Here is a 23149-nt window from a genome sequence, read left to right on the forward strand (position 1 = left end):
TCCAGCTGTGGCCATACATTGAACAAACAAACAAAGCTCGGAGGAGGAGCAAAGAAAGGATTTTGCTGATCTGTAAATAATCAGCATCTCGGGTGTGTGATCTATTTTATTTTGACATTTTTCTTGCGTTCGTTGATGGAGAACCGCTGCAAACGTCGAGGTTGGAGGAAAACGATGTGTGAGCGCTGTCTCTTGCACCCCTCCCAGATAAGCGCAACGTTCATCTTAACTGGAATGCCACACGTCGTCGGAATGCCTTTTTGCGTATCGTTTTGTTCGGCTCGCGGGTCCGAAATGCATCGGCCACTCCCGCTTTGCACTTTTCCGATCTTGAACCCGATGCTGAGCTTCTCAGAAAATGTCACATTTTACCTTCTGTCTCAATTTTAAATGAGAAAAAAACACCCTGTTAAGATTGAGATTTGTATTTTTTATTTTTAAACGGTGCTTGAGCGTTACAATACCAATTCCTGAAGATTAAACGTGTCTAGTTGATGTCAATTCAACAAACAAGGCCCCTGCGACCACGGATGTTTTGGAGCATTCTGGCGCCCCCTACACTTTTTGGGTGTCCCTACAAGAAGCAGAAAGCCGCAGGCGGCGTTGGACTCGAGTCGCTCAGTCGCTGGAAGTTTTCCGCGGGCTCCGAGTTGTTTGTTCTTGTCGCCGCTCTCGACTGGAGCGCGACGACGCCCGAATGTCCGCGGCGGACATCTCGTGTTGACCGCTGGCAAATTGGCGCCCGGACATGAAGTTGGGCGGAAAAGTCGACGGACCGACGCCATGGTGAAGTCAGGTAAGGAGTCGATCGAGCCTTCGTTGATCGGCGCCGGCGCGACAAACGAGGCGCCGTCAAGAACGAAACGTGACGTGTCGACAATGTTCTCGATCGGTACGACGTGTGTGGTCCAGTTCTTTCGCACCAGTTGGAGCCGAACGCGTTGAAAGCTTGAGGGCAGGTGCCAGTTGGGGTTCGTTCGCCGCCTCATTTGCCGTCCACTTGACGTTTCCTGCTTCAAGAATTTGTTCAAATAACAAAACAAAACAACAAAAAAATGGCCGGCCGTCAGCGGTTGTAGACGCCTGGCAGCATTGAGAACCAAAATAGTTGTCATGATTTGAAGATGACGTCACGACGATCACCTTAAAAAGCACAGATTTCGCACCACTGTTTATTTGCTCACTGCGTGCTAAAGGAAGGGAAGAGAAGGCTTTGCCGGTCTCTCGGGTGTTGTGCCGGTCCACCCAGTTTGCGTGACCCTGGCCCCCAAACCAAACCTTCCGCTCATCGTTCTCATCATCCTCCCCATCGTCTGAATGACTCGGCGTGGCGTGGGACGGAAAATCCGCTGTGATATTTGTTGCACCCCAGGTTGGGATCAGTGATCAAAAGGGTGACCCCCACCCGCCGGGGCAACATCTGGCACCCACCCCGAAACGGATTCAACATATCGGATATCTTGGGGGGGCGGGTTGGATTTAGTTTTTTCTGTGAAACTCCGATTCCTTTGGTTGCACTTTTGACCAATTGCCGGACGAAAACTGAAGCGCTACGCAAATGTCAAAGGAAGGCGACGCCTTCGTTTGCATTTGCCAACGGGAATCCAGTCGTCTTTGAGGCTTTGACCCAGCTAGTTAGTTCACCTTTGCCCTCCGCCGTCACGACGACAAGATGGCGACGCGGCATCGCTTTTTGACGGCTCATGTTCATCTGTGTCTGCGCAGGCACGGACAAGCCGCCTCTGGCCCCCAAACCCAAGCTGGCCCGGCAACAGCCGACGGCGGCGTCTCCCTCGGCGCCCGGAAAAGAAGTCGCGTCGCGGCGGTCTCCCGGCCCCCCGAGGAAGATGAGACCGCTGCTGGCGCCCAAACCCGACCTCGCCGAGCTCAACTCCAAAGCCGCCTCTTCGAAGGCCCGAGCGACGAACGCGGCCAAAAGCCCGTCGCCCGTGGGCCTCCTTAAGCCCCAAAACGGAGTCGGGAATGATGACAAAAAGCCCACCTGGGATGACGTTCTTCCCATTTGTCTGCGCAGCCCGAAAAACTACCGCCGCATCCGCGACGCTCACGTCGACCCGAAGGAGAGCCGCTTTCCGAGCGGCCATCCGAAGAGAGGCGTAGCCCCTGCAGTAGCCACCGATGGCCACCTGGCGAGCCCCAAACCTCCCCGAGACCCTTCGCCGTCCTCCGCCGAGAACCTCCGGCAAAACGCAAGTGCCTCCCCTCCGCCGGTGAGAGTCGGACAGCTTGTACTCCGAGGCTCCGGCCGCCATCGGGCAAATGAAAACGCCAGCGAGCGTTGCCCGGAGGAAGACGCCGATGAGGCCGGGCGAAAAAACCCACCGGCGCCCGTCCCGGTTCCGCGGAGACACAAAAACACCTCGCTGGCGTGCCAGGAAAAGGGGGAGGAAATTCCAGCCCGGGAAGGGAGCAACGGGAAAGGCGGCTCGGCCGGCGGCCAAAGCAGGGCGTGGCCGGCCCCGACGCCCAGGACCAAGCCTCATCTCGCCCCGGCCGAAAGGGGGTCCGGCCCGGCTCGGCCGGCACTCCGAAGCGAGGCGGACGAAGAAGACCTGGGCTACGACGACCCCGCCGACCCCACGGAACTCTCCGTCGACGAGGAGCCGGCGGGAGGAAGGCGCGACGGCCAGGCCTCCAACAATGGCGGTTTTCCCTCCGACCGCCACGGAGCCACAACGCCGCCGGCGAACGACAGCGCGACGGCGTGGACGAAGAAGACGGCGACTGCTGAAGTCGGAGAAGCTCTGCCATCGGCAGCGGGTGTGACTAATCCTTCCAGCGGCGTGGCGGAGCGGCCCCCGCCTCCGGGGAAGACGGCGAGAAGGCATGAAAGCGGGCCCGCGCTGCCGCGACGACACAGTTCCTTCTCCGGGATGGAGCTCCTCCGTCCCGAGGGGAGGAGGAGCTCTTTCAGGAAGTTGCTGGATCTCAAGCTGTCGGCCGCCGCGCGCCCGAAAGGCTCGCCGACGCCGGCGCCAGATGAGCGGGACGGACCCCGCCGCCCCCGCGCCGCGCCGCCGCAACGCTTCTCCCCTCCGTTCGGCGCGGAGCAAAGCGTCGACGGAGAAGAGTCGGAAGCCAACTACGAGAACATTTGCTACTACGAGGAGATCTCCCATTACGAGAACTTCTACTTTGCCGGCTCGGACGCTTCCGACGCCACCTGGCAGAGTTTCGACGACGACGACGGCATTTACGAGGAACCCGAGGTGTATTTGTCCCCGGATAAGAAGAGCGACGACGACAGGTGCCCGAGCCTTTTGGTTTTTTCACCCGTCCGATGAAATGACGACGGCGGTTCCTCGCTTTACAACGGTAGTTCCGTTCCTACGGCGATGTCAGAAGCCAGCTTTCAACGCTGCTCGTCGATCGCTCGTTTCGTCGATCGTTCGTTTTGTCGATCGCTCGTTTCGTCGATCGTTCGTTTCGTCGATCGCTCGTTTTGTCGATCGCTCGTTTCGTCAATCGCTTTCGTCAGCTTCCCAAATTTAATCGGCACCTTTTCCCGCTGCATTTCAGCTGGCATCAATCGACTGGTTTTGCGCCAACCGCGGGGGTCGACAGGATGGAGCGGTCCGTTGTCCGACCCGATCCGTAGTCGGCGATTGTTTTTGCGTAATCGGCGATTGTTTTTCAGAAGATTGTTGTCTTCCGCCCAAGCGTCGTGCGGGTAGCCGCCAGGAGCTCGTCGATGGCGAGACGCGTCGGCCGCAAATCGATGGCCCGTTTCCGACGCTCTCGGTCGGACCTCGTGCGTGAAGCCCCCTTTGCGTTGCTTCGGCTCGGATCTGGTCAAGGCAAGCGGTTCAACTCGGAAACCGAAATCCGGAGGCTCTTGGCTCCAGGTCCATTCAATGCCCCCCACGCCCCGCGGCACCCGCCGTACGCACGCATGCCGGCCATCGCCTTCACATCGGGCTCGGTCGTTTCCGCCGACAACTGACCGTTTGCTTCGCCGGCTGTGTTTTGAGCAGAAGTTCTCTGAGCGAAGAGGCGGACGACGGCAATTCCGATGACGACTTGCTCCCGGCTTTTTCCGACGAGGAAGATGAGAGCTCGCTCTCCAGTAAAGGGGACGCCGAGCAAGCGGAGGCAAGTGCCCCCCCCTGAAATCGGATGCGTTGACCCGTACGACGTCCCGTCGAGCAGAAAAGAGTCTTCCTCATTGACGCCGCGGTGAGGAAACCGAGACCCGAATGGCGCCGGCTTTCTGGAATTGCAGTGGAAAGAAAGCCAAAGTGACGGTGTTTGGTCCCGGGGGCCTTCGCGCATCCCGGCATGCAGACTCGGGGCCCGAACTTGGCTCTTCCGTTGTCCAGTCCGGCTCAAGTCGAGCCTCTCCCTTCTCTGGTCCTTGGCGCCTTTGTCGCCCACGGCCACGCGCTTGACTTTGGAGTCGGCCGATCCTCCATTCCAGTTGCTCCAAAATGCCGCCGCTGGCCTCTTGAGCACTACTCTGATAAAGAGGGCTCCCCATTTTAGATCCTGGCCCCCACCTGACCTTTCGGAGGTCCTCTGCCCCTCCTCCCCTGAAATTATGTCCTTGGGCCGACAAAAGTTGGACGGTATTTTTGGGGCTAAACTGCCGTGGTGTCTTGAGCTTTTCTTTGTCTTTTGGGCGTTAGACGGCGAGCGGCCCCGCCAAGCGCAAGATCCATCACATCGCCACTGAAATGATGACCTCGGAGAAAGCGTAAGCCGCCTTTCTTCTCGCATTTAGTTGACGGGGGCCAACTTTGTGGCGATTGGGACTCCCGCGTTGCAACGCGTAACGTTTCCCCTTTTGGGTGTCTTCTTAGGTTCGTCGACGTCCTGAAGCTGCTTCACGTGGTGAGCCGGCCGCCTTTCGCCTTCGGCCTCCTGGAAGACGCTTTGAGGTGGCTGATGCGCGATTCCCCGCAGGACTTCCGCGACGCCGTGGCCAAAGCGTCGCGTGAGAACGGCAAAGCCGTCATCGAGGAGCGCGCGCTGGAGCGGATCCTCTACTACCTGCCGCAACTCTACGAACTTAACCGGGACCTGCTGCAGGAGCTGAGCAATCGACTGGACAAATGGTAGCCGGCCCACCTGGCTTTCTCGCTTCGGCCCGCCGGAACTTGCGCGCCGAGGCTCTGGAATGCGACGGCGTCGGTTTCCCGGGCCAAAAGCGTTCTGGCATCCGGCGGCTCCAAATACTTGCGGGTGACTCAGCGGCGTGGCTCGTTATCTTCGGCGGGCCCGAGGAAGAATGTTGGCCGTTCTTTGGAAAGCCGTCGGCCGTAACGCCGCGGCGCCGACGCTGGCGGATGAAAGCCAAACGAAAGCCTCTGTGGCCATCGCCGTCTAACGAGCAGCTCCGGAATGCGCTCGGTCGCCCGCGTCGCGCGGGCACGCTCGGCGTGTTTCTTTTGCAAACCGGAAGCGGGACTGCAACTTGCAAAAAGAAAGAAGGATTGAGAAATGTCCACGTGTGCGTTGTTTGTGCTCCCCGCAGGGATGAAAATCAGCAGGTGGCCGACATCTTCCTGAAGGTGGGCCCCTACCTGAAGATGTACTCCACGTACATCCGCGAGTTTGACAAGAATGTGGCGCTGCTGGAAGAGCACAGCAGGAAGAATGCGCCCTTCGCCGCCGTGGTGCGACAATTCGAGGTCACGCCGACCGCCTTCTCTTCTTTTCTTCTTCTTTTGTGGTTTTTGTGGTTTCCCTCCCCAACGGCTGTTTTTCCGCAGGCCGGTCCGCGTTGCGCCAACTTGGCGCTGAAGCACTACCTCCTCAAGCCCGTTCAAAGGATTCCTCAGTATCGACTCCTGCTCAGAGGTAAGACTTGCCGAGCCGCTCGGCAGACGCTCTTCACCATTTTTTTGGGGGGGGGGGGTTCCTTTTACATGCTAAAAAGCTCAGTCGATTGCAATGAAAAATCCCGCTCGGACACGTCTTGAGCGAAACTTTGGCCGGAATGCCAAATTGCCAAACTCGCTGCACAATGTGAACGAAATGCGAAGCATGGCAGGCCCTTTTGTGAGCAGGTGACGGAGGAGCTTGAGCGCGCGCGCGCGTTACGGCTCAAGTCTTTGTTTTCGCAGACTACTTGAGGAACCTGTCCAAAGACTCGGCGGATTACAAGGACACGCAGGGTAAAGCTGCCGGGCCGCCGCTCGCCGCTCGCTCGGAAAGCGGCGAAGCTCACGCCGCTCTCTTTGCTCCCTTCAGACGCTCTGGCAATTGTGGAGGAGGTGGCCGAGCACGCCAACGACATCATGAAGCAAGGGGTGAGTCGTGGGGGGGGCGCTTCACACCCGCGCTTCTGACGTCTCCCGTTTTGCGTCCGCCCCAGGACAACTTCCAGAAGCTGATGCAGGTGCAGGGCAGCCTGAATGGCCACCGCGAGATCGTCCAGCCCGGCAGGGTGAGCCGCTTCTTCATCAGCCTGGGGGGTTGCGGGGGGGCTTTCCCCGACGGGCCCTTCCAACCCTTTGGCTTTTCTCTTGCGCCAGATCTTCCTGAAGGAGGGCGTCCTCAACAAGCTGTCCAGGAAAGTCATGCAGCCCAGAATGTTCTTCCTGGTACCGCCGCCGCCGCCGCCTCCTTGCACCCATTTGAGACACACCAAAGCAAGCGTTTCCTCCTCGATGACAAGCAGGCGCTGAAACGAAAGGCGGCGTGTCCAACTGCCCATGAAACGCAAAACCTTGACTCCATTGTTGCCGCGGGAAATCTGCGACGGCCCTCTTCGGGCCCTCCCCCATTTGGTTTGAGGTTAGGTTCAGGTGCTCGCGGACCGGTCCCGAGGCGAACGCAAGGAAATGAGGGGGCGGGGCGATATTGGCAAAGGCAGCACGCAAAAGTGCGCCTCTGCGTCGGCTGACGGCTGTTGCTCGTGCGTGCTCGCTAGCCTTTAGCACCGGGAGAGGAAAAAAAAATTCCAGGGGGGCACGGGTGTCAAAGGGATGGCCCCGGGCCCACGTCCGGCCCGTCACGTCACTTTAGGCGGTCCGCCAAAGCCACTCTGCCTTGTGCTTTTCTCCTCCAGTTTAACGACAGCTTGCTGTACACCACGCCGCTTCAGTCGGGCCAGTACAAGTTCAACAACCTGTTGTCTCTGGCGGGGATGAAGGTGAGAGCAAACTCCTCTCAGGTTTCGGGGGGGCGGGGGGGGACACTCGCCGGGCTTCCTCGGAGCTCGGCCGACGGTCGGGGAATCGGCGCGCGCTCGAATTTGCCGATGGCGCCGACAGCCGGCTCACCGCGACGCGAACCGCGACAGGTGAGCCGACCCAGCCAAGAGGCCTGCCAGAATGAGTTCATCGTGGAGAGCGTGGAGCGCAGCTTCATTCTCTCGGCCAGGTAATCGCGTTTTTTTTTGCATTTCGCTGCTTCAGCGCCGTCTGAAATCTTGTTGGGTTTTTTTTTGCAGTTCGGCGTCGGAGAGAGACGAGTGGCTCCGGGCCATCTCCGCGGCCATCGGCGATCACACCAAGAAAAAGATCACTTTCATATCCGGGAAGTCCTTCGACGAGGTAACGCAAGCGGGACAAAAGTGCTCCGTGCCTCGAACTGATCGTCTCCTTGGGGTGGGGGGGGGACGTTCAAGGTCCAACCGAGCAACGGCGACTCTTTGGGCACCAAAGCTCCCATTTGGATCCCGGACCCCCGCGCCACCATGTGCATGATCTGCACCTGCGAATTCACGCTGACGTGGAGGCGCCACCACTGTCGGGCCTGCGGCAAGGTCAGGCGCCAGATTTTGTCAATTCAAAAACCCCAAAACAAAAGGACTGGCTTCCGAGAAGCCGTGCCAAGGATGTGACACTCCCGGAACCGAGAGGCTTTCGTGTCAAGTGCCTGAAATGTCGCCAAAGGCCGCCGCGCAACATGACGTTTTTTTTTGTCCACTAGGTGGTGTGCCAGTCATGTTCCTCCAACAAGCGAAGCCTGGAGTACCTGAAGAACCAGTTGGCAAGAGTGTGCGACCAGTGTTACCTGGTCCTGCGGGAGCAGGAGCACCAAAGTACCTCTCGGCCGCCCTACGGCCTCGCCTTTTGGCTTTTCAAATAGTTGACGAGGATTTATTTTGTCCGCCAGGCCAAGAAGATCCCTCCGAGGCCGCACTTCCCAAAGCCTCCTTTGCTTTCGCTCGCAAACACAAGCGAATACCAGCAGCCCTCAAAGAGGTGAGCTCGCCCTCTCTGCACGGGATGCGTTCCCCTCACGGCAGGGGTCGGGGGGGGGGGATCTCTTACAACCGCACCTTGGGCCTTTCTCAGGTATCGGCCAACACCGACAACCCCTCCATGAGTGGCTATTTGCAGCGGTCCAAGGGGAAAAAGAAGCAAGGCAAGCGCTTGTGGTTCGTCATCAAAGACAAGGTTCTGTACACCTACGCCGCCATGGAGGTAGGCCACACCACCTCGGCGTGCCGGGCCGGAATGACGCTCGCGCTTTGCTCTCCGGCAATTGGCTGACGCGGAAGCAGAAAAGACCGCCTGGGATCCGCATCAGATCTCGGATCGCGGCGCCAATCCAGCCTCTCTTGTTGAAATCCGTGTCCACAAATGTGTTTTTCATCACGCAGGACGTGGCCGCCGTGGAGAGTCAACCGCTTTTGGGCTTGGTTTTAAAAGTCGACTCGTCCCAAAAGTCGCAGTTCAAGCTTTACCACAAAAACACCCTCTACTACAATTTCAAAGCCGATGACGTCCAAACAGCCCAAAGGTAAACTCCGACGGGTGAAACTTGTTGACCAGATGTTCTCGTCCAAAATAAATGAATAAGGAATACCGCCAGAACTGACTTTGCACTTCTCAGGTGGATCAACACATTCCGAGAATCTGCAATACTGTAGTAGCTGTGGACTGACTGCGTGATGTTGACATTTCACCGGTGGGCTGGCCGTTTTTACCTCAGTGCTCCCAGAGGGACACCGCATCTGTTCTCCTGAGATAGAATGAAACCGCTTTTTGCCCTACTTCCTGACAGGACCTTTTCTGGGCATCGATTCTTGCTTTGGTATACAACAGGAGCATTTAAAAAAAGATATAGTATTTGTGATTAAAAGACCCTTTCTTTCGTTTTGTTTTTTATACTTACGTCTGGTCTATAGCACACTTTTTTCAATTCACATGTCAAGAACTTTAAATGTGTAAAGACAGACAGACAGACAACCCCTTCAGTGACCACACCCGTCGATGGTTCTTGCGATTTATTGACCGTAGAGGCGAGTCGAGAAAGTACAAAACTGTAACAAACGCATAAAAAGACTTGCATGCTGTTGCGATACAAAACACAACAAAATAACGTGCCCGCTCGTCTGCCAAGTGAGCAACAGTTGACTAAGCTAGGCTGCTAACGTTTGCGATCTTAAATGCTCATCGGGAGCAAACATTCGGGATGTATTTCAAGACGTTAATTGACCGTGAACAACCCAAAACAATTAAATCCTACCGTTGCGCACCAAAAATATACAAACAAAATATGATTAGTGTTTTCAACAAATGTTTTGTTTGATGAAACGCAATGGCAGCCTGCTTTCGTGGACAAATACAAAAATTGAATTATTTGCTGTTGAGAGGCTGAAATTCAAAACTAGCTAACCAAATATCAAAATAGATTATTGTGAATCCCAATTAGTTGTCCATTTATTGATTGCTGCACCTCGAACAATGACACACTTTCCCTTGGATTATCTTAAAATAATTGAAATCAGTCATGGAAAAGAGTGACAGCAAACTACATTCTACAACTATTTTCCATTTATGTTCCAAAGGAACTTGGTGAAAATGAATGCTTGTAAAAGCGAAGGAAAATTGCGTCCGTCGTAGCGTTTGAGTGTCTTTCCAAAAAAGTTGCTCAAGCTAGCAACTTCAGAGCTAACCTTTGCGCATGCGCACATTACCCGAAAAAGGCAAAAAAAAAAAACCAAACCAAAACAATTGGGGTCACGAACTCTGACCCGTCTTCCATTCTCATAAAAAAAAGGATAATTTATTTGGATAGTAAAGGATAAATTCAATTTACAGCGTCCCATGCACAGGTAAGGAAATCGGACTTATGCGTGTATGGAGGCGCCACTGTTGGCGTCGCCGTTTGAACGGTACCATCCGCGGGGAGGGCGCCGGGGAGCAGCCCGGCTAGGGCTGCCTGCCTGCTATTGACTTCCTACTAGCACGCAGCTAACAGCTAGCTAGCCAGCACTCGCGTTCGCACCACGCCGAGTAAGTATATCGTCCACGTCAATAACCCCTGGAACCGACAGCATATTAGTTGACATTTTTGGTGACGTCCACGTTAGCATAAGTAACGCGTTCAATCGCCGACTCGTGCGCTAGCTGCTATTTGGCAGACGTTAGCTCCAACGTGTAGTATTGCTAACCGCGATTCCTTATTCGCGACCGGAAGGTGCAGCTTCAAAGTGGAGATGGTCGCGCTGCAAACGCCGTGGCTTTGTAGACGGACGTCGAAAGTATTTAGAATACGAACAACTTTGGTCGCCGTCGCTGCGTTTCCGCTGCGCTCGCGCGGCCCTGCTAGCATGCTTGAACCCTTCAACGTTGACCTTTCACCGACAGGAAAAGAAATACCTTTATCTTCCGTATCGATTTTTTCCCCCAAGGGGGGCCCTGTCAGTCGGGAGTTTTTCCCTTTCGACCCCCCCCCCCCCCGCACCTTTTATTTATTTTTGCTTGGAAACGAAAATGACGCTTGTTCGTTCCTTGCCACTTTCATCGCGAATAAAACAATGAGCATTTGGCATTAATTGTCCCGGCGGAATTGCTAACGCAGGCCAGAAACATTTGTCGGTGACGGCCGGTAATGCATCGAATGCGCAACGGGCATTTGATACATTGTCCATGAATAAACACTTAAGTTCCGTAAAGTCCGTGTACTCGTACGCTCCTTGTACTTTTTGTATTGGATCAACCTGCAGTTCATCTCTAGTTATTATTCAAAGTGTGGAAGTGCAAGTAAGCTCTTGCTAGTCTCAAACAACTGTGAGCTTACACTTAGGGGTCAGTGGGTCATTCTTTAACCGGGCCGACCCCCAGCGGAGCAGATTTTAGGACGTAGCGGCCATTTTGCAGACCCGCGACTCAGCTACTTTAGGAACTATGTCCAAGCATGGATGACAACGGGGTCGCCATCCTCATGTTCCACACTGTGTTATCTGTGACTTTGATGTGGTGAGTGACGTGGGTGCCCAGGTATGTAAACTACACAGCCGCCACTGGTATTCCATATAGGTTTGCTCCCCAGGTGCGCATACTTGATGGGCCACTGAGGCGAGTCGCGGGGGCCAGCGGAGGTGTGCAGCGCGAGTATGGATGGCCACACGCAGAGGATCCAGCTGGTTTCAGCAGATGGCAACATGTCCATGGGGCACCGAATTCAGGTAATGTTTCTTTTTCGCGGCTAGAGAAAACACCGCGTACATTCCAGCCCGTAGGCCAGCGGCGGCATTTTGGAGCAACTGGAAACTCCAAAGTCATCGTTGGGCACGAACGGCTGCTTGAAAGTGCTCTTGAGAAAGCGGAGGCTTGACTTTAGCTTTATCTGTGAATCTCCTCCAGATTGTGAGCGATCCGCAGAAGAAGTTCCAGATCGTGACGGCCCTGGAGCCGGCGTCTCCCGGCAAGCAGCAGTTTATCCTGGCCAACGCCGAGTATTCCCCCGGCGGGAAGGTGATCCTGGCCAAGCGAGAGGGCTCCCCCAACAAGGTCCTCCTCGCCAGCCCCGACGGCTCCGGGCTCAACCAGCTGCTCTTCGCCTCTCCCGATCTGTCGGGACCGCAGATTCAGGTGAAAGAAACAGTCCTTGTGGGACAGACATAATGAGTCTCCTTTCGCGGCGGACTACGTAAAAAAAACAAAATCCACTTGAACCAAAGCGCTCTTGGCTCTTTGGAGGCCGACTCGGACATCGAACGCTCCGTCGAGTGGTTTCGTGTTCATTTGTTGATTTGAACGGGCTTTCGGGCGTAGCCGGCGGGGTGATCATTTTCTATTTTCTTTGTCCCTTTGCCAGTTTGTCACCGAGGGCTGCGAGCAGTCCGTGGCCAAGCCTATTGTGGAGTACTGCGTTGTCTGCGGGGACAAGGCCTCCGGTTGGAATCCTCTTCACTTTGCCCCGAGGCCATTTAAAAAAAAAAACCCAACATTTTTTGATCCCGCTGTCCCCTCGCCAACAGGGCGCCATTACGGAGCGGTCAGTTGCGAGGGCTGCAAAGGCTTCTTCAAGCGCAGCATCAGGAAGAACCTGGTGTACACGTGCAGGGGCTCCGGCGAGTGCGCCATCAACAAGATCCACCGAAACCGCTGCCAGTACTGTCGACTGCAGCGCTGCATGGCCGTGGGCATGAAACAGGATTGTACGCCGCCGCCGTCGCCGCCGCCGCCGCAGCAGCGGGCGTCTCCCGCGGCCCTGACCGCGGCCCGCCGCTTGTCTTGCAGCCGTGCAGTGCGAGAGGAAGCCCGTGGACGTGCCCGCCAGGGAAAAGTCTGTCAACTGCGCCGCCTCCACGGAGAAGATCTACATCCGCAAGAACCTGTGCAGCCCGCTGGCCGCCACGCCCACTTTCGTGTCCGACAGGGAGACCTCCAGGTGACGTCGGCGAACGCTTCCGTTGGCCCGGCGCCTCGTCAACTAAAAACGGACGACTTCATTCACGCCATATTGATTTTCATTCATTTCATCGTGGCAAATTCTTCTTTGTATCAAACGCCAGTAACCCAAAACAGGTTTCTGCTGCCATCTAGTGGACGAGCCTCGAATTGCATTTTTTTTGCATTGCATTTCGCATCAGATTGGGAGCGTTTGGTGAGCGGTTGCGCGGCGTGTCCTTTTCTTGAGCTCCCCGTTTGAATTTGCGCGTCCGTCCAAACAGGTCGGCGCATTTGCTGGAGTCCAGCATGTTGCTCAACATCCAACAATCTTTCCCCAAGCTGGAAAACGCCATCTTGATCCCGGCGTCCCCGGAAAAGGTAACCGAGTCCTTTTTTGGCCCTCCCGGTGGAAAAGGGACAAAACTCCGCGAGAGGAGCCACGGGGGCTTTTTTTTTGGATAGCGCCACGGACACCCGGACCGGCTCCTCTGGTTTTATGTTGAGACGGAAGACATTTCGTCTGCTCCATGTTACACATCCAGAAAGTTTGATGCAAGATTTCAAACTTTGAAATGAGTCAAATGGCGGCAGGCAAATGTTTCCGTTTGGCATTTTAAAATGTTTCTTGTCAGCACGACGACCCCTGCCACGGCGACCTGGGCACGCTGGCCAACGTGGTGACCTCGCTGGCCCACCTCAACAAGGCCAGAGAGGCCGGCGGCGGTGGCGAGATGGACGACACGCTCAGCAACGGCGACGACTCCATGACGGACCCGCAGGAGGATGAGCAAAGCGATATCAGCAGGTGAGTCCCCCTGCCCGATAGCCACTTTTCCTGTCGCGCCCGCAGAAGCTTAATGCCCCCCCCCCCCCTCCCGTGTGTCCTCCAGAGCCTTCGACACGCTGGCCAAAGTCCTGCACGCCGACGGCTCGTCGCCGCCCAACCTGCAGGCTGCCATGCGGCTGATGTCGGGCGACCAGTCGGGCCCGGTGTCGGACGTGGAGGGCTCGCTGCTCTCGGAAAGCCATATCCCGTTCAAGGTGAGGGAGGGGTGGGGGCCGACGCCGGCTGCCGCAATCTGCCGATGGCTCGCCCACCTTTTTTTTTTTTCTTTCTTCTGGCCGCAGCTGATGATGCCCGTGCCCGTGCCGGAGTTCCTCAACGTCAACTACATCTGCGAGTCGGCCTCGCGCCTCCTCTTCCTGTCCATGCACTGGGCGCGCTCCATCCCCGCCTTCCAAGCCTTGGGGTAAGCCACCGGCCCGCCGAACCTCCTCCGCGCACGCCGCACGGACGCTCCTCGGCAACCGCAGCCCCCCCCCCCCCCCCCCCCCCCCCCGCCGGCTTTTTGCAGAGGTCAGGAGGACAACGACATCAACCTGATGAAAGCTTGCTGGAACGAGCTCTTTGCCTTGGGTCTGGCCCAGTGCTCCGACGTGATGAACGTGGCCACCATCTTGAGCGCCATCATCGGCCATCTGCAGACCGCCTTGCAGGAAGGTAGGAGCGCCGGAGAACGCCGGGCCACGCGAACGCCATCGCAGCGCTTTGTCTTTGTCGTCATAGAAACGAGGTTTGCCTTTTTCTCAATCCAAAGCGAATGCAGAGCTGCGCGCACCTCGTGGCCTTTTCGGCCTTTCCGAGCGCAGGGCTCGGCCGTCAAATCACTCAATGCGCCATTTCACTTCCGACGTCTGATGCCGAGATATGAACGATCGTCGCTTTCAGTCCGTCCGTCCGTCACGTGCGTTTTGCCTGGTCTCCTCCCGGCCGACAGAGAAGCTTTCCCAAGAGCGCGTGAAACTGGTGATGGAGCACATCTGGAGGCTGCAGGAGTTCTGCAACAGCATGAGCAGGCTGTCGCCGGACGCTTACGAATACGCCTTCCTCAAAGCCATCGTTCTCTTCAGTCCCGGTGCGTCCCTGACCCCGGGGGAGTGGGGGGCGGGGCCTACGCGGCAGCGCATGTGACAAACGCACTCTTTTCTCTGTTTGGATTTGCGTCAGATCACCCCGGGATCGACAATACTCTGCAGATCGAGAGGTTCCAGCAGAAGGCCTACGTGGAGCTGCAGGACTACGTGGCGCGCACGTATCCCGAAGATTCCTACCGGTTGGTAGCCCTCTCCGGACCGTGGACTTTGGGTCCCTGCCGTCGTTTTGTTTTCGCGCACTTGTGGCATCGGCACGGACGGCTTTCCGCCGGTGACGTCCAGAACTTACTGTGCGCGCAGGTTGTCCAAGCTGCTCCTGCGGCTTCCCGCCCTGCGACTGATCAGCGCCGCCGTCACCGAGGAGCTCTTCTTCGCCGGCCTCATCGGCAACGTGCAGATCGACAGCATCATCCCGTACATCCTCAAAATGGACTCCACCGACTACAACAGCCAGTCGCTTCCTGGGGTTTGAGCCTCGTCCTCGTCCTCGTCCTCCCCCCCCCCCCCGCCCTTGGAGTCGGTCTGCAGAGTGTCTGGCGGCGTAAGATAAGAGAGTCGGCGATCAGGCCGGAAGCGGCGCTCTTGTCGCGTGTTCACTTGACGGCGCCGAATTTCCCATTTTCTGCTTTGTCGCCGCGAGGCCTTTTTTGCAAAAAGCGGTTGCGGCAGACGCGTTTTTTTAAGCCGCTACTCGTCGACGGCTCGGGATGACATTTCGGGATGAACCTCAAATGCGTTGGCTACCGAAATGGACCAACGCCTTCCCACTTCTTTGCCTTTCTGTGACTCTTCCAGTCGCTCTTTTCTCAGCCACCCGCTGACGACGCGACGCTCTAAACTCAGTGGCCACTAAAGCAGCACTGGAAGAGTCACAGAAAGCCATCGGTGGTCTTTTAGTTGCCCCAATCTCCATCTCCCAAACGTTTTGGGAGTACTGTACAATCATGCTGTCCTGTGGGTTGGTTTTTTTTTTCCTTCCGCAATTAACTCCAAAACGTCCTTGTGAATTTATTTGTTTTTTTTTTTGGAAGTTGTGGATTTGTTTGCCCATCCAAAGGATCGGACCAACAATGCCGTCACTGCGTGTAAATAGAATTTGGCGGAGAGCACTCTGTGAGGATCACATCTTGTCTTTTGGACAAAAAAAAAAAAAAAATAACGGAACAAAACAATCTATTGTGGTCTTGTCATATGAAAATAAAAACAAGCCTCCCTGATATTTTTCCAACTTGAACACGCTTTTCACATGTGGCGCTTACACCGATTGCTGATTCAGCTTGATTGGGCAGAGTTGAACTTTGTCTTGGCCTCACAGAAGCCGAGAGGTCAAAGGTCAGTCAGTCATCAACACGTGCCGCTCCAATAAAGCCGGCGGGTTGCGGACAAGCGGCTGTGGAATGATTTGTCGAGTGACGCCCCAGGACGGGACGGCCGCACAAAAGGTGAAGCGGCTCAGTCAATCCGCAAGCGGAGAGCCTTCCTTCCCCCGCGCGCAGGCCGCCGACCAAGCCCCGATCCGGTTTGGCCGTTGGAGCCGGCGCCGTCCGTCCACCCGGGAAGGCCCCCTCCCTGCAAAGCGGGCCCGACGAATGGCGGTGACAAAAAGGCACAAACGAGGGCTGACGCAACGCGCGGGGCGCCGGGCCTCGGCGGATTAGCCGTCCGCGCCGGGGGGCTCGAGGTGGAGCGTTCCCACGGGATTCATCGCGGCCGGCGAGCCCCCGCCAAAGCCGACCACAAAAGCTCCATTTAGCCAGCGGGGCCTTCAGAGCGCCGGCTTACGTAAGATTGGAAGCGAGCAACGGAACGGATTGGATGGCAACGTGACGCCGACTCAAATGCCAACGACGGCTGCTCTCCGATCTCCTCGCTTCTTTTTTCCCCCCAAAATAATTTGGCTGGAGTTGCCCGATTCATATTTGAGAACGTTTATGAGGCTGTACAGGCTAACGATATTTGAATCGGTGACGCTAGCATGCGCCACTAGATTAGCGTGCGCTCCTGTAAACTAATTCTTTAGTTTTCATGTTTGAAAATGTGAGTGGCCGTCATGGATGTTGACGGACGAATTTGTCGCGCGGTGCCAAGTGCGTTCCTTTTTTTTGTCCATGTTTAATTTTAGGTGGTTAAAGAGCAACGGGTCACGTTGACCCGGCAGCACTTTTCATGTAGCAAAGGTCCCATTTTCAGGACGCTTGGTGTCTTACGTCAGGTCGGACCACTTTGGAAATTCAAATCACAACCGGCTGAGCAACTAATCCCCCCCCCTCGAGGTACACAAGGTTTCTGTTGTGACGCAAGCCATTCAAATCCGGGACCCATCCACTGAAGGACGCTAACGCTAACGCTAACGCTAAGCATTCTCAGGTGCACAAGAATAGCAACAGGTGCCGATCGTCTCCGTCAAAGAATGCCGGAAAACCAATTTGGGGAGGGGGTCCAAAATGAAATGAACACAAGGTGGACACGGGAGTTGGTGGCCCCCAAGGGCCCAAGCTGTAGTTGACGTCGGTTGAACGGGGGGCCAACTCCACGCTGGCGTGCTCACACACAAATACGACAGTTGGGTGCTGGAAGGCCACGTCACGAAACCTCCTTCGCATTCTCTTCTTGTGTGTTGTGAGGACTGAGATCGTCTTTCGGGTACTCGGGGAGGCTGCCGATACCAGCCACTGACACTTGGGACAAAAAAAAAATCGGACTTTGGGTCAACTTGCCTCACGTTTGGCAAAATGGATCCGAAGAACCGTGCGCGTGCTCGTCTCAAACCCCCCCCGCAGTCGCTGTCCCAAGCTTGACTCACAATGAGCGACGAGTCAATACTGTTAGTCCCTTGTGCTCAAAGGGTTAAACAAGGAGGGGGGGGGGGCGCTCACAAAGGCGGGGTTGTTTCGGCCGCTCAACAGAGCTGAGAGAGAGAGAGAATGCTCAAAGCTCCCTCCACAGGCGAGTAGACGCGCTAACACACACACACGCGGGAGGGGGGGGGGGGCGAGAGAGTCGGGCCGCCAGCGCACAAACATGCCGCTCGCCTCGCTCCACTTTGTCAAGTTGTGTTCGTTCGAGCCTTGACGGGGATCGGCATGCCCAGCGCCAGCGTGTCCGTGCGGAGTTTGTCCGAAGTGGAGAAAGGCCTCGGCGGCCGGCCGGTGAGTGTTCGCCGCTCGCCTCCTCCTTCTTGTTTTTGCGCTTTTTGCGCTTGCCGTCCGTCGTCTTTGCTTCTCGCTTTGCTTCGGAAAGTCGACAAACGCGCGTTCGGGCCAAAAGCGAGGCGCCGCCGGCGTCACTCCGTCAAACTTCCTCGACGTTTGCGGGGGAGAGTCGCAAAGAGTCGACGAGGACGACTTGTCGTCGGCGGACACTTTCGAGGCTTGCTTCTCTCTCCCCCCCCACACGTGACGTAATTTCACAAAGGGAGCCCTCGCGTCACGAGATTCGAGTCGCTTTGGTGTGCGGCGCGACTCGGAACGGAGAAGGGATGACTCGAGACTCCCGAGTTTGTTTGCCTTGCGCCACGGCGAGGACCGAGGACGGACCAAAGCGGCATCGGAGTCTTTGGGGTGAACTTGAATTTCTATCTTTTTATTTTTCTCGTTGACCGCCAAGAATCTTGACGGACGGGCGATTTGGGTCCGACGCCTCTTATTTGCCAATTTTATTGGATTCCAAGTGGCAAACTTTTTGCAATGTGATCAGCGGGGGCGTTTCCGATTCGCTGCCGACTCGGATGCTCTTTTGCCAACGGCTCGCAAAAGTAATCCGTCGCCAAATGCGCAAAGAGGCGCTCGGTTTGCGAACGTCGCTGAAAACATCGCGCCGACTCGCAAGATCGTGTCAGCTCGTTCTTGGCTGCCCGTCGGATGCCCTTTCGCCGGCCACTTTTTCTTTTATTCCAAAACGCAACCTCTGGGTTTCCGTTCCAAAAACCAAACCAAACACTTGAGCGCACTAAAACGTCGAGTTCAATCTTGCTTTTTTTGCCTTTGACAATGATGCGCCCTTTGTCTCGACTCCCCTCGAGACGGCCTTCCTTCCCCAAAAGGAATTGCGCAACACCCCAGCAATGCCACCTCCCTCGCGTGACCCTTGCGGGGGCTTGGCTTTGAGCGTGCTTCCAAGTTTTTGTTTTGCCACCCCTCCGCCTCCCCGAATAAAAGTCCGGAGGGAATATCAATAAGCTGGCCCTGCAAAAGTGGCCCGTCCGCACGTTGGCTGTCAAATTGGACGCACGATTCCTTCCTGTGCGCGCGCTCGGGGCGAACGACGAGGCACACCAGCAGAGTGTCCAAAGTTTTTTTGTCAGAGACCCGGGCGGGCGGGGTAGGCTGCCGGACGGCACAGATGACATTCATGTGTGGAATCCCAGGCGCCCCCCCCCCTTCCCGCCCCCCTGACCAACAGCGGTGTGGTGGTCTCAAGACTGCAGAAGTGTGTCATGGTGCCGGTGGACAGATGGCCACCCGGGCCTATGTGGGGCAGCGTGGAGGCACTGCGGGGGGCCCAGTAGTTCGTTGAGTTCTCTTGTGGAACTCGGCGGGGGCTCCTGGGGCTGTCCTTGCAAAATGCTCCATATTGCTGTTGTAGGTCAAAGGTCAAAGGCAGTCGCTGCGCGTTTGCCAAGCTAGCTCGTGTGTGTGTGTGTGTGTGTGTGTGTGATTGCGCAACACAAGGCTCTTTCTCAAGCGCGGCACCCAGGAAAAAGGCCCACTTTGTCTCCGTCCGCCGCTGAGCCGCCTCACGTGGACTGACATCACCCAAACGGCGCAGCGCGGCGGCCAATCGGAAGCCGCCCGCCTGCGGGCGTCGGCTCCCTTTCGGTCCAACCTGTTTGCTCACATGAGGAGCCCGCCGGCTTCGCGTCCAACAACGCGCTGAAGGCAAACCGAATGCGAAAAGACTCGCCGCTCGTTGTTGCTCGCCGCGCTTTGTTGGTGCTTGACGAGTTCTTCTGAAGAACTGGTTGGTTTGGTTTTCCACCGGCAAAGAGCCAAGCGAGCGCCACGTCGTGACCTCGTACGTCGGTGTTTACTCAAGAGCAAGAAGAAGAAGAAGAAGAAGAAGATGCGGCGTTCGCATCTGCTCGGCGAGCGAGCGTAGCATCACGTCCTTTGGAACGGCTGCGATGCGGCACGAGTCCAATGCGGCGTGCTCGCCGGGCACGTCCGCCGTCACTTGTCCAGCTCGGTGCAATGACAGTGTTAACCCCGCCCCCTGACATGTTAACCCCGCCCCCACAGTCTTTTTCGACAAATGCAAATGCCGCCATTTGAAAGCGATCCCGGCGGGTATCGCCGTCCATCCCGAGACGAATCCCGTCCTCTGTTTGTGACGTTGCAGGACCGGAGCGCCGACGACGGCTTTCTCGGCCTCCCGACGACAATGACCATGCGGCGAGGTTCCTCGGAGAACAACCTGGATCCGGAGGCGGAGCCGGAGCCGGACGACGGCGTTCCCTCTCCGTCGGAGTTGTGGCGCAGCCGCTCCTGCTTGGACAACCTCCAGCAGAAGATCCTGAAGGTGACGGAGCAGCTGAAGATCGAGCAGGCGGCGCGGGACGACAACGTGGCCGAGTACCTGAAGCTGGTGAACGGCGCCGACAAGCAGCAGGTGGGCCGCATCAAGCAGGTCTTTGAGAAGAAGAACCAGAAGTCGGCGCACAACATCGCCCAAATGCAGAAGAAGCTGGAGCAGTATCAGCGCAAGATGAAGGACGGCGAGCTCCAGCGCGGCCCCCCGCCCCAGGCGGCCGGCGCCAAACACAGCACCATCCCCAGGGAGTCCCGCCGCGAGCTGCTCGGGGACGTGACGGGCAGCGGCCGCCACCCGACCATGGACAAGATCAAGACCATCGGACCCGGCGTCTCCCTCTCGCCTCCGTTCTTCTTCAGCAAGCCCAGAGGATTCGCCAACCTCATCAGGAACAAGTTTGGCAGCGCCGACAACATTGACCACATGAAGGCGGACGCCGCCGCCCCGCGGCCGGACGAGGCGGCGGCGGGGGCGGGAGCGCCGGCGCCGGCGTTGCCCCCGACCAGGGCGCTGAGCAGCAGCGCTTCGCTGGCGGCCGGGCCCAAGTACCCCAGCGACGACGAGTGCTCCTCGGGGAGCGCCGACAGTAACGGGCTGGCGCGGGGGCGGGGGCAGGGGCGGGGCCGGCCGGCCGAGGGCGACGCGCTGGCGACCGGCCTGGCGGAGGCCAAGCTCATTAAAGACGCGCAGAAGCAGCTGGAGGAGGACGTGGAGGCGGTGAAGGCCCGCTTGGCCAGGGAGCTCGGCGTCATCAGCCAAACGCTGCAGGAGGAGCGCTACAGGTCGGTTGGAGACGCAACGCGAACGCCGAGCGCAAAGACCTCCGCGGAAACGCGGCCTGGGCTCTCCCTTTCAGGTACGCGCGGTTGGAGGACCAGCTCAACGACCTGACGGAGCTTCACCAGCACGAGATGACGGACCTGAAGCAAGAACTGGCCAGCGTGGAGGAGCGGGTGGCCTACCAGGCCCAGGAGAGAGCCCGCGACATTCAGGTTGTTGTTCGGCAATTGCGCATGACCCTCGCGGGGCCTCCGCTGAGCCCTTTTTGCCGCCGCCGCCGCCACCGCGCAGGAAGCTCTGGAGTCGTGCCAGACGCGGGTGACCAAGCTGGAGTTCCAGCAGCAGCAGCAGCAGACGGCGCAGCTGGAGAGCGGCGACGCCCGCGTCCTGCTGGGCCGCAGCATCAACATCATGCTGGCCCTGGTCACCGTGGTCCTGGTGTGCGTCTCCACCGCCGCCAAGTTCGCCGCCCCGCTGGTCAGGAGCCGCCGGCACCTGGCGGCCACCGCGCTGGCCGTCTGCTTCCTGGCCGTCTTCTGGAAGAACTGGGAGCGCCTGCTGCTGCCGGCGTAGCCGCCGAATGATCAAAGCGCCCCCACGTACGCTGCCGGGTCGCCCTTTTGGAAAAAGCTCTCAAAGAGCCTCGTCGTAGGCGCGGCCTCAAGCGCAAAGTCTTGATTGGGGCCGCCTAACAACTAAGTGCCGCTTCACCGCGTTTGCTTCGGCCCCTTGGACCAAAAAAACATGGACACCGACTGGACAAAACATTAGGTACGCGCAAGTCGCTCCGCCTTTGCGGCGGCAAGCGTAAATGGCTTGAAACGGTCGCCTTTTCTCAACGGCGGCGACGAGACCTGACCTCGGATCGCGCGGTCCAAAATGGCGGCCGATCGCGTGGTTTTCACATGACGCAAACGCAACGCCGGTCGCCGTTGCGCCACGTCGTCCGGGCGCGCCGCCTTATGCGGACTCGGCAAACGCAGGCACGACTTGGAGCCGCGCAATCCGAGCATCTTTGGACCGTCTCGGAAGCCATCGAGAAAATGGGAGTTCCCCAGGGATCGATCCTCGGCCGCCCCAAAATGTGAAGCCAGCCTTCTTTGTCACCGTAAAAAAACATTTTTGATGCGTTCTAATTTGCACACGGGTACCTGATGAAGTGTCGTTTCTCTCACTGTAACATTTGCACATATTTAAAAGAATAAATCAATCAATGAAATGGACCAACTTCCTGCACGCCTGCCAAAAGTACGTCGGTACGTTGTTCGAATCCCGGCTCGGGCCCTTTTTTGTGGATCTTACATGTACTTGTGCAGATTTTGCGCAGGCGCTCCCGTATTGGCCCCCAAATTGTCCACCGAAGTGAATAGGGCATGGAGTGGGCAACAGCCCCCCCCCCACCCCCAGAACAGCTTGCTTGTGGAGGCTCATCGCTGACTTCTGGCTGAAGAAGGATCATACTGTGAGAATGTTGTTACTTGTTTTTAAAACTTGCTCCCCTCCTTGGGGGGGGGGGGGGGGGGGGGGGTACGGCGGCACATTCCAGAAGAAACAATCAGAAAATGTTGACATTTAATGACCATATCTTCTCCAAAACCTTTCATGAAGCGCCTTCGATTTCCTTAGACAAATGTGAGTTTTCTCATTGCTACTGATTGTACAAAGGCACAAAACTTGAACGAGTAATTGGTATTGAAAAGTATTTAAAAAGATTGATCAAGAAAGGAATTTAAAAACCATTTACACGTGTGCATAGAAAGTCTAAATGTGCCTTCAGCTTCCAAACTAAGGAGAGTGCTGTTAATGAAATGTGTCCAGAATAAAGTCATGATTGACGTGTGCTTGATGGCGTCCGCCGTGTTTGGGTCTGTCTCGGTGACAGGCGGTCTTCTTCTGCGATCAACACAATGTTGTCTTCTACCGTGATCAAAACAGCGTGTCCGCCTAGCGGATCCTCCACGAATTACATCGTCTTCAAAATAGTCATTCCGTGTTTTTTTTTTTCCACTTTTAAATGATCCCGCGGGCCTGATCGAACCTCCTCGGGCCTTTTTAATGGTCCGTCGACGGAGTTTGTCTTCCGGTTCGGCTGCGCTTGGTTTGACGCTTTCGGATGGATCGGCAGCCCCCGACCAACTCGGTGGAACGGATCCTCGCAGGGCTCCTGTGCCGTCACCGGAATGCCCACCAGAGGGCGCGAGCGTCGCAAGAATCAAGCTCGGGTCGGGCTTGGAAAAACCAAAACAAATGGCCGAGCGCTATTCAATATTCGTTGGCAAATACGCGGGAGGTCTCGGCATCCGTCG

The 23149-nt window shown here is 56.9% G+C and overlaps 3 protein-coding genes across 6 annotated transcripts; all 3 read left to right on the forward strand.

Moving 5' to 3' along the window:
* Positions 1–522: 522 nt before the first annotated feature.
* On the forward strand, positions 523–9057 carry LOC127597260 (FYVE, RhoGEF and PH domain-containing protein 6-like). The gene is made up of 21 exons (XM_052060168.1): positions 523–796; positions 1726–3268; positions 3996–4113; positions 4647–4714; positions 4821–4851; positions 4924–5075; positions 5495–5651; positions 5733–5820; positions 6087–6137; positions 6214–6272; positions 6338–6409; positions 6498–6566; positions 7034–7117; positions 7268–7347; positions 7418–7520; positions 7595–7732; positions 7900–8011; positions 8086–8174; positions 8268–8396; positions 8576–8715; positions 8809–9057. Exons 1-21 carry the CDS (start codon positions 784–786, stop codon positions 8843–8845), a joined length of 3333 nt encoding a protein of 1110 aa, XP_051916128.1. The 5' UTR covers positions 523–783; the 3' UTR covers positions 8846–9057.
* An 830-nt stretch (positions 9058–9887) lies between these two features.
* Positions 9888–15532, forward strand: LOC127597251 (nuclear receptor subfamily 2 group C member 1-A-like). Of its 3 annotated transcripts, none has more exons than XM_052060154.1 (14): positions 9888–10033; positions 11254–11389; positions 11568–11795; positions 12022–12100; positions 12185–12364; positions 12447–12597; positions 12881–12977; positions 13232–13404; positions 13490–13640; positions 13728–13849; positions 13955–14100; positions 14378–14515; positions 14637–14713; positions 14835–15532. In XM_052060154.1, exons 2-14 carry the CDS (start codon positions 11318–11320, stop codon positions 15243–15245), a joined length of 2025 nt encoding a protein of 674 aa, XP_051916114.1. In that variant the 5' UTR covers positions 9888–10033; positions 11254–11317; the 3' UTR covers positions 15246–15532. The 3 variants fall into 3 exon arrangements, with proteins under 3 accessions (XP_051916114.1, XP_051916113.1, XP_051916115.1); XM_052060153.1 differs by lacking the exon at positions 9888–10033 and adding an exon at positions 10046–10214; XM_052060155.1 differs by lacking the exon at positions 9888–10033 and adding an exon at positions 10050–10214 and having other exon boundaries at positions 14608–14713; positions 14835–15036.
* Positions 15533–17476: 1944 nt separating this feature from the next.
* On the forward strand, positions 17477–22094 carry LOC127597252 (transmembrane and coiled-coil domain protein 3-like). 2 transcript variants are annotated; one of them, XM_052060156.1, is made up of 4 exons: positions 17477–17683; positions 19872–20845; positions 20920–21055; positions 21135–22094. In XM_052060156.1, exons 1-4 carry the CDS (start codon positions 17618–17620, stop codon positions 21414–21416), a joined length of 1458 nt encoding a protein of 485 aa, XP_051916116.1. In that variant the 5' UTR covers positions 17477–17617; the 3' UTR covers positions 21417–22094. The 2 variants fall into 2 exon arrangements, with proteins under 2 accessions (XP_051916116.1, XP_051916118.1); XM_052060158.1 differs by lacking the exon at positions 17477–17683 and adding an exon at positions 17904–18094.
* The last annotated feature ends 1055 nt before the right edge of the window (positions 22095–23149 follow it).

This window comes from Hippocampus zosterae, chromosome 3 (assembly GCF_025434085.1).
Source record: "Hippocampus zosterae strain Florida chromosome 3, ASM2543408v3, whole genome shotgun sequence".
Classification (NCBI taxonomy): Eukaryota; Metazoa; Chordata; class Actinopteri; order Syngnathiformes; family Syngnathidae; genus Hippocampus; species Hippocampus zosterae.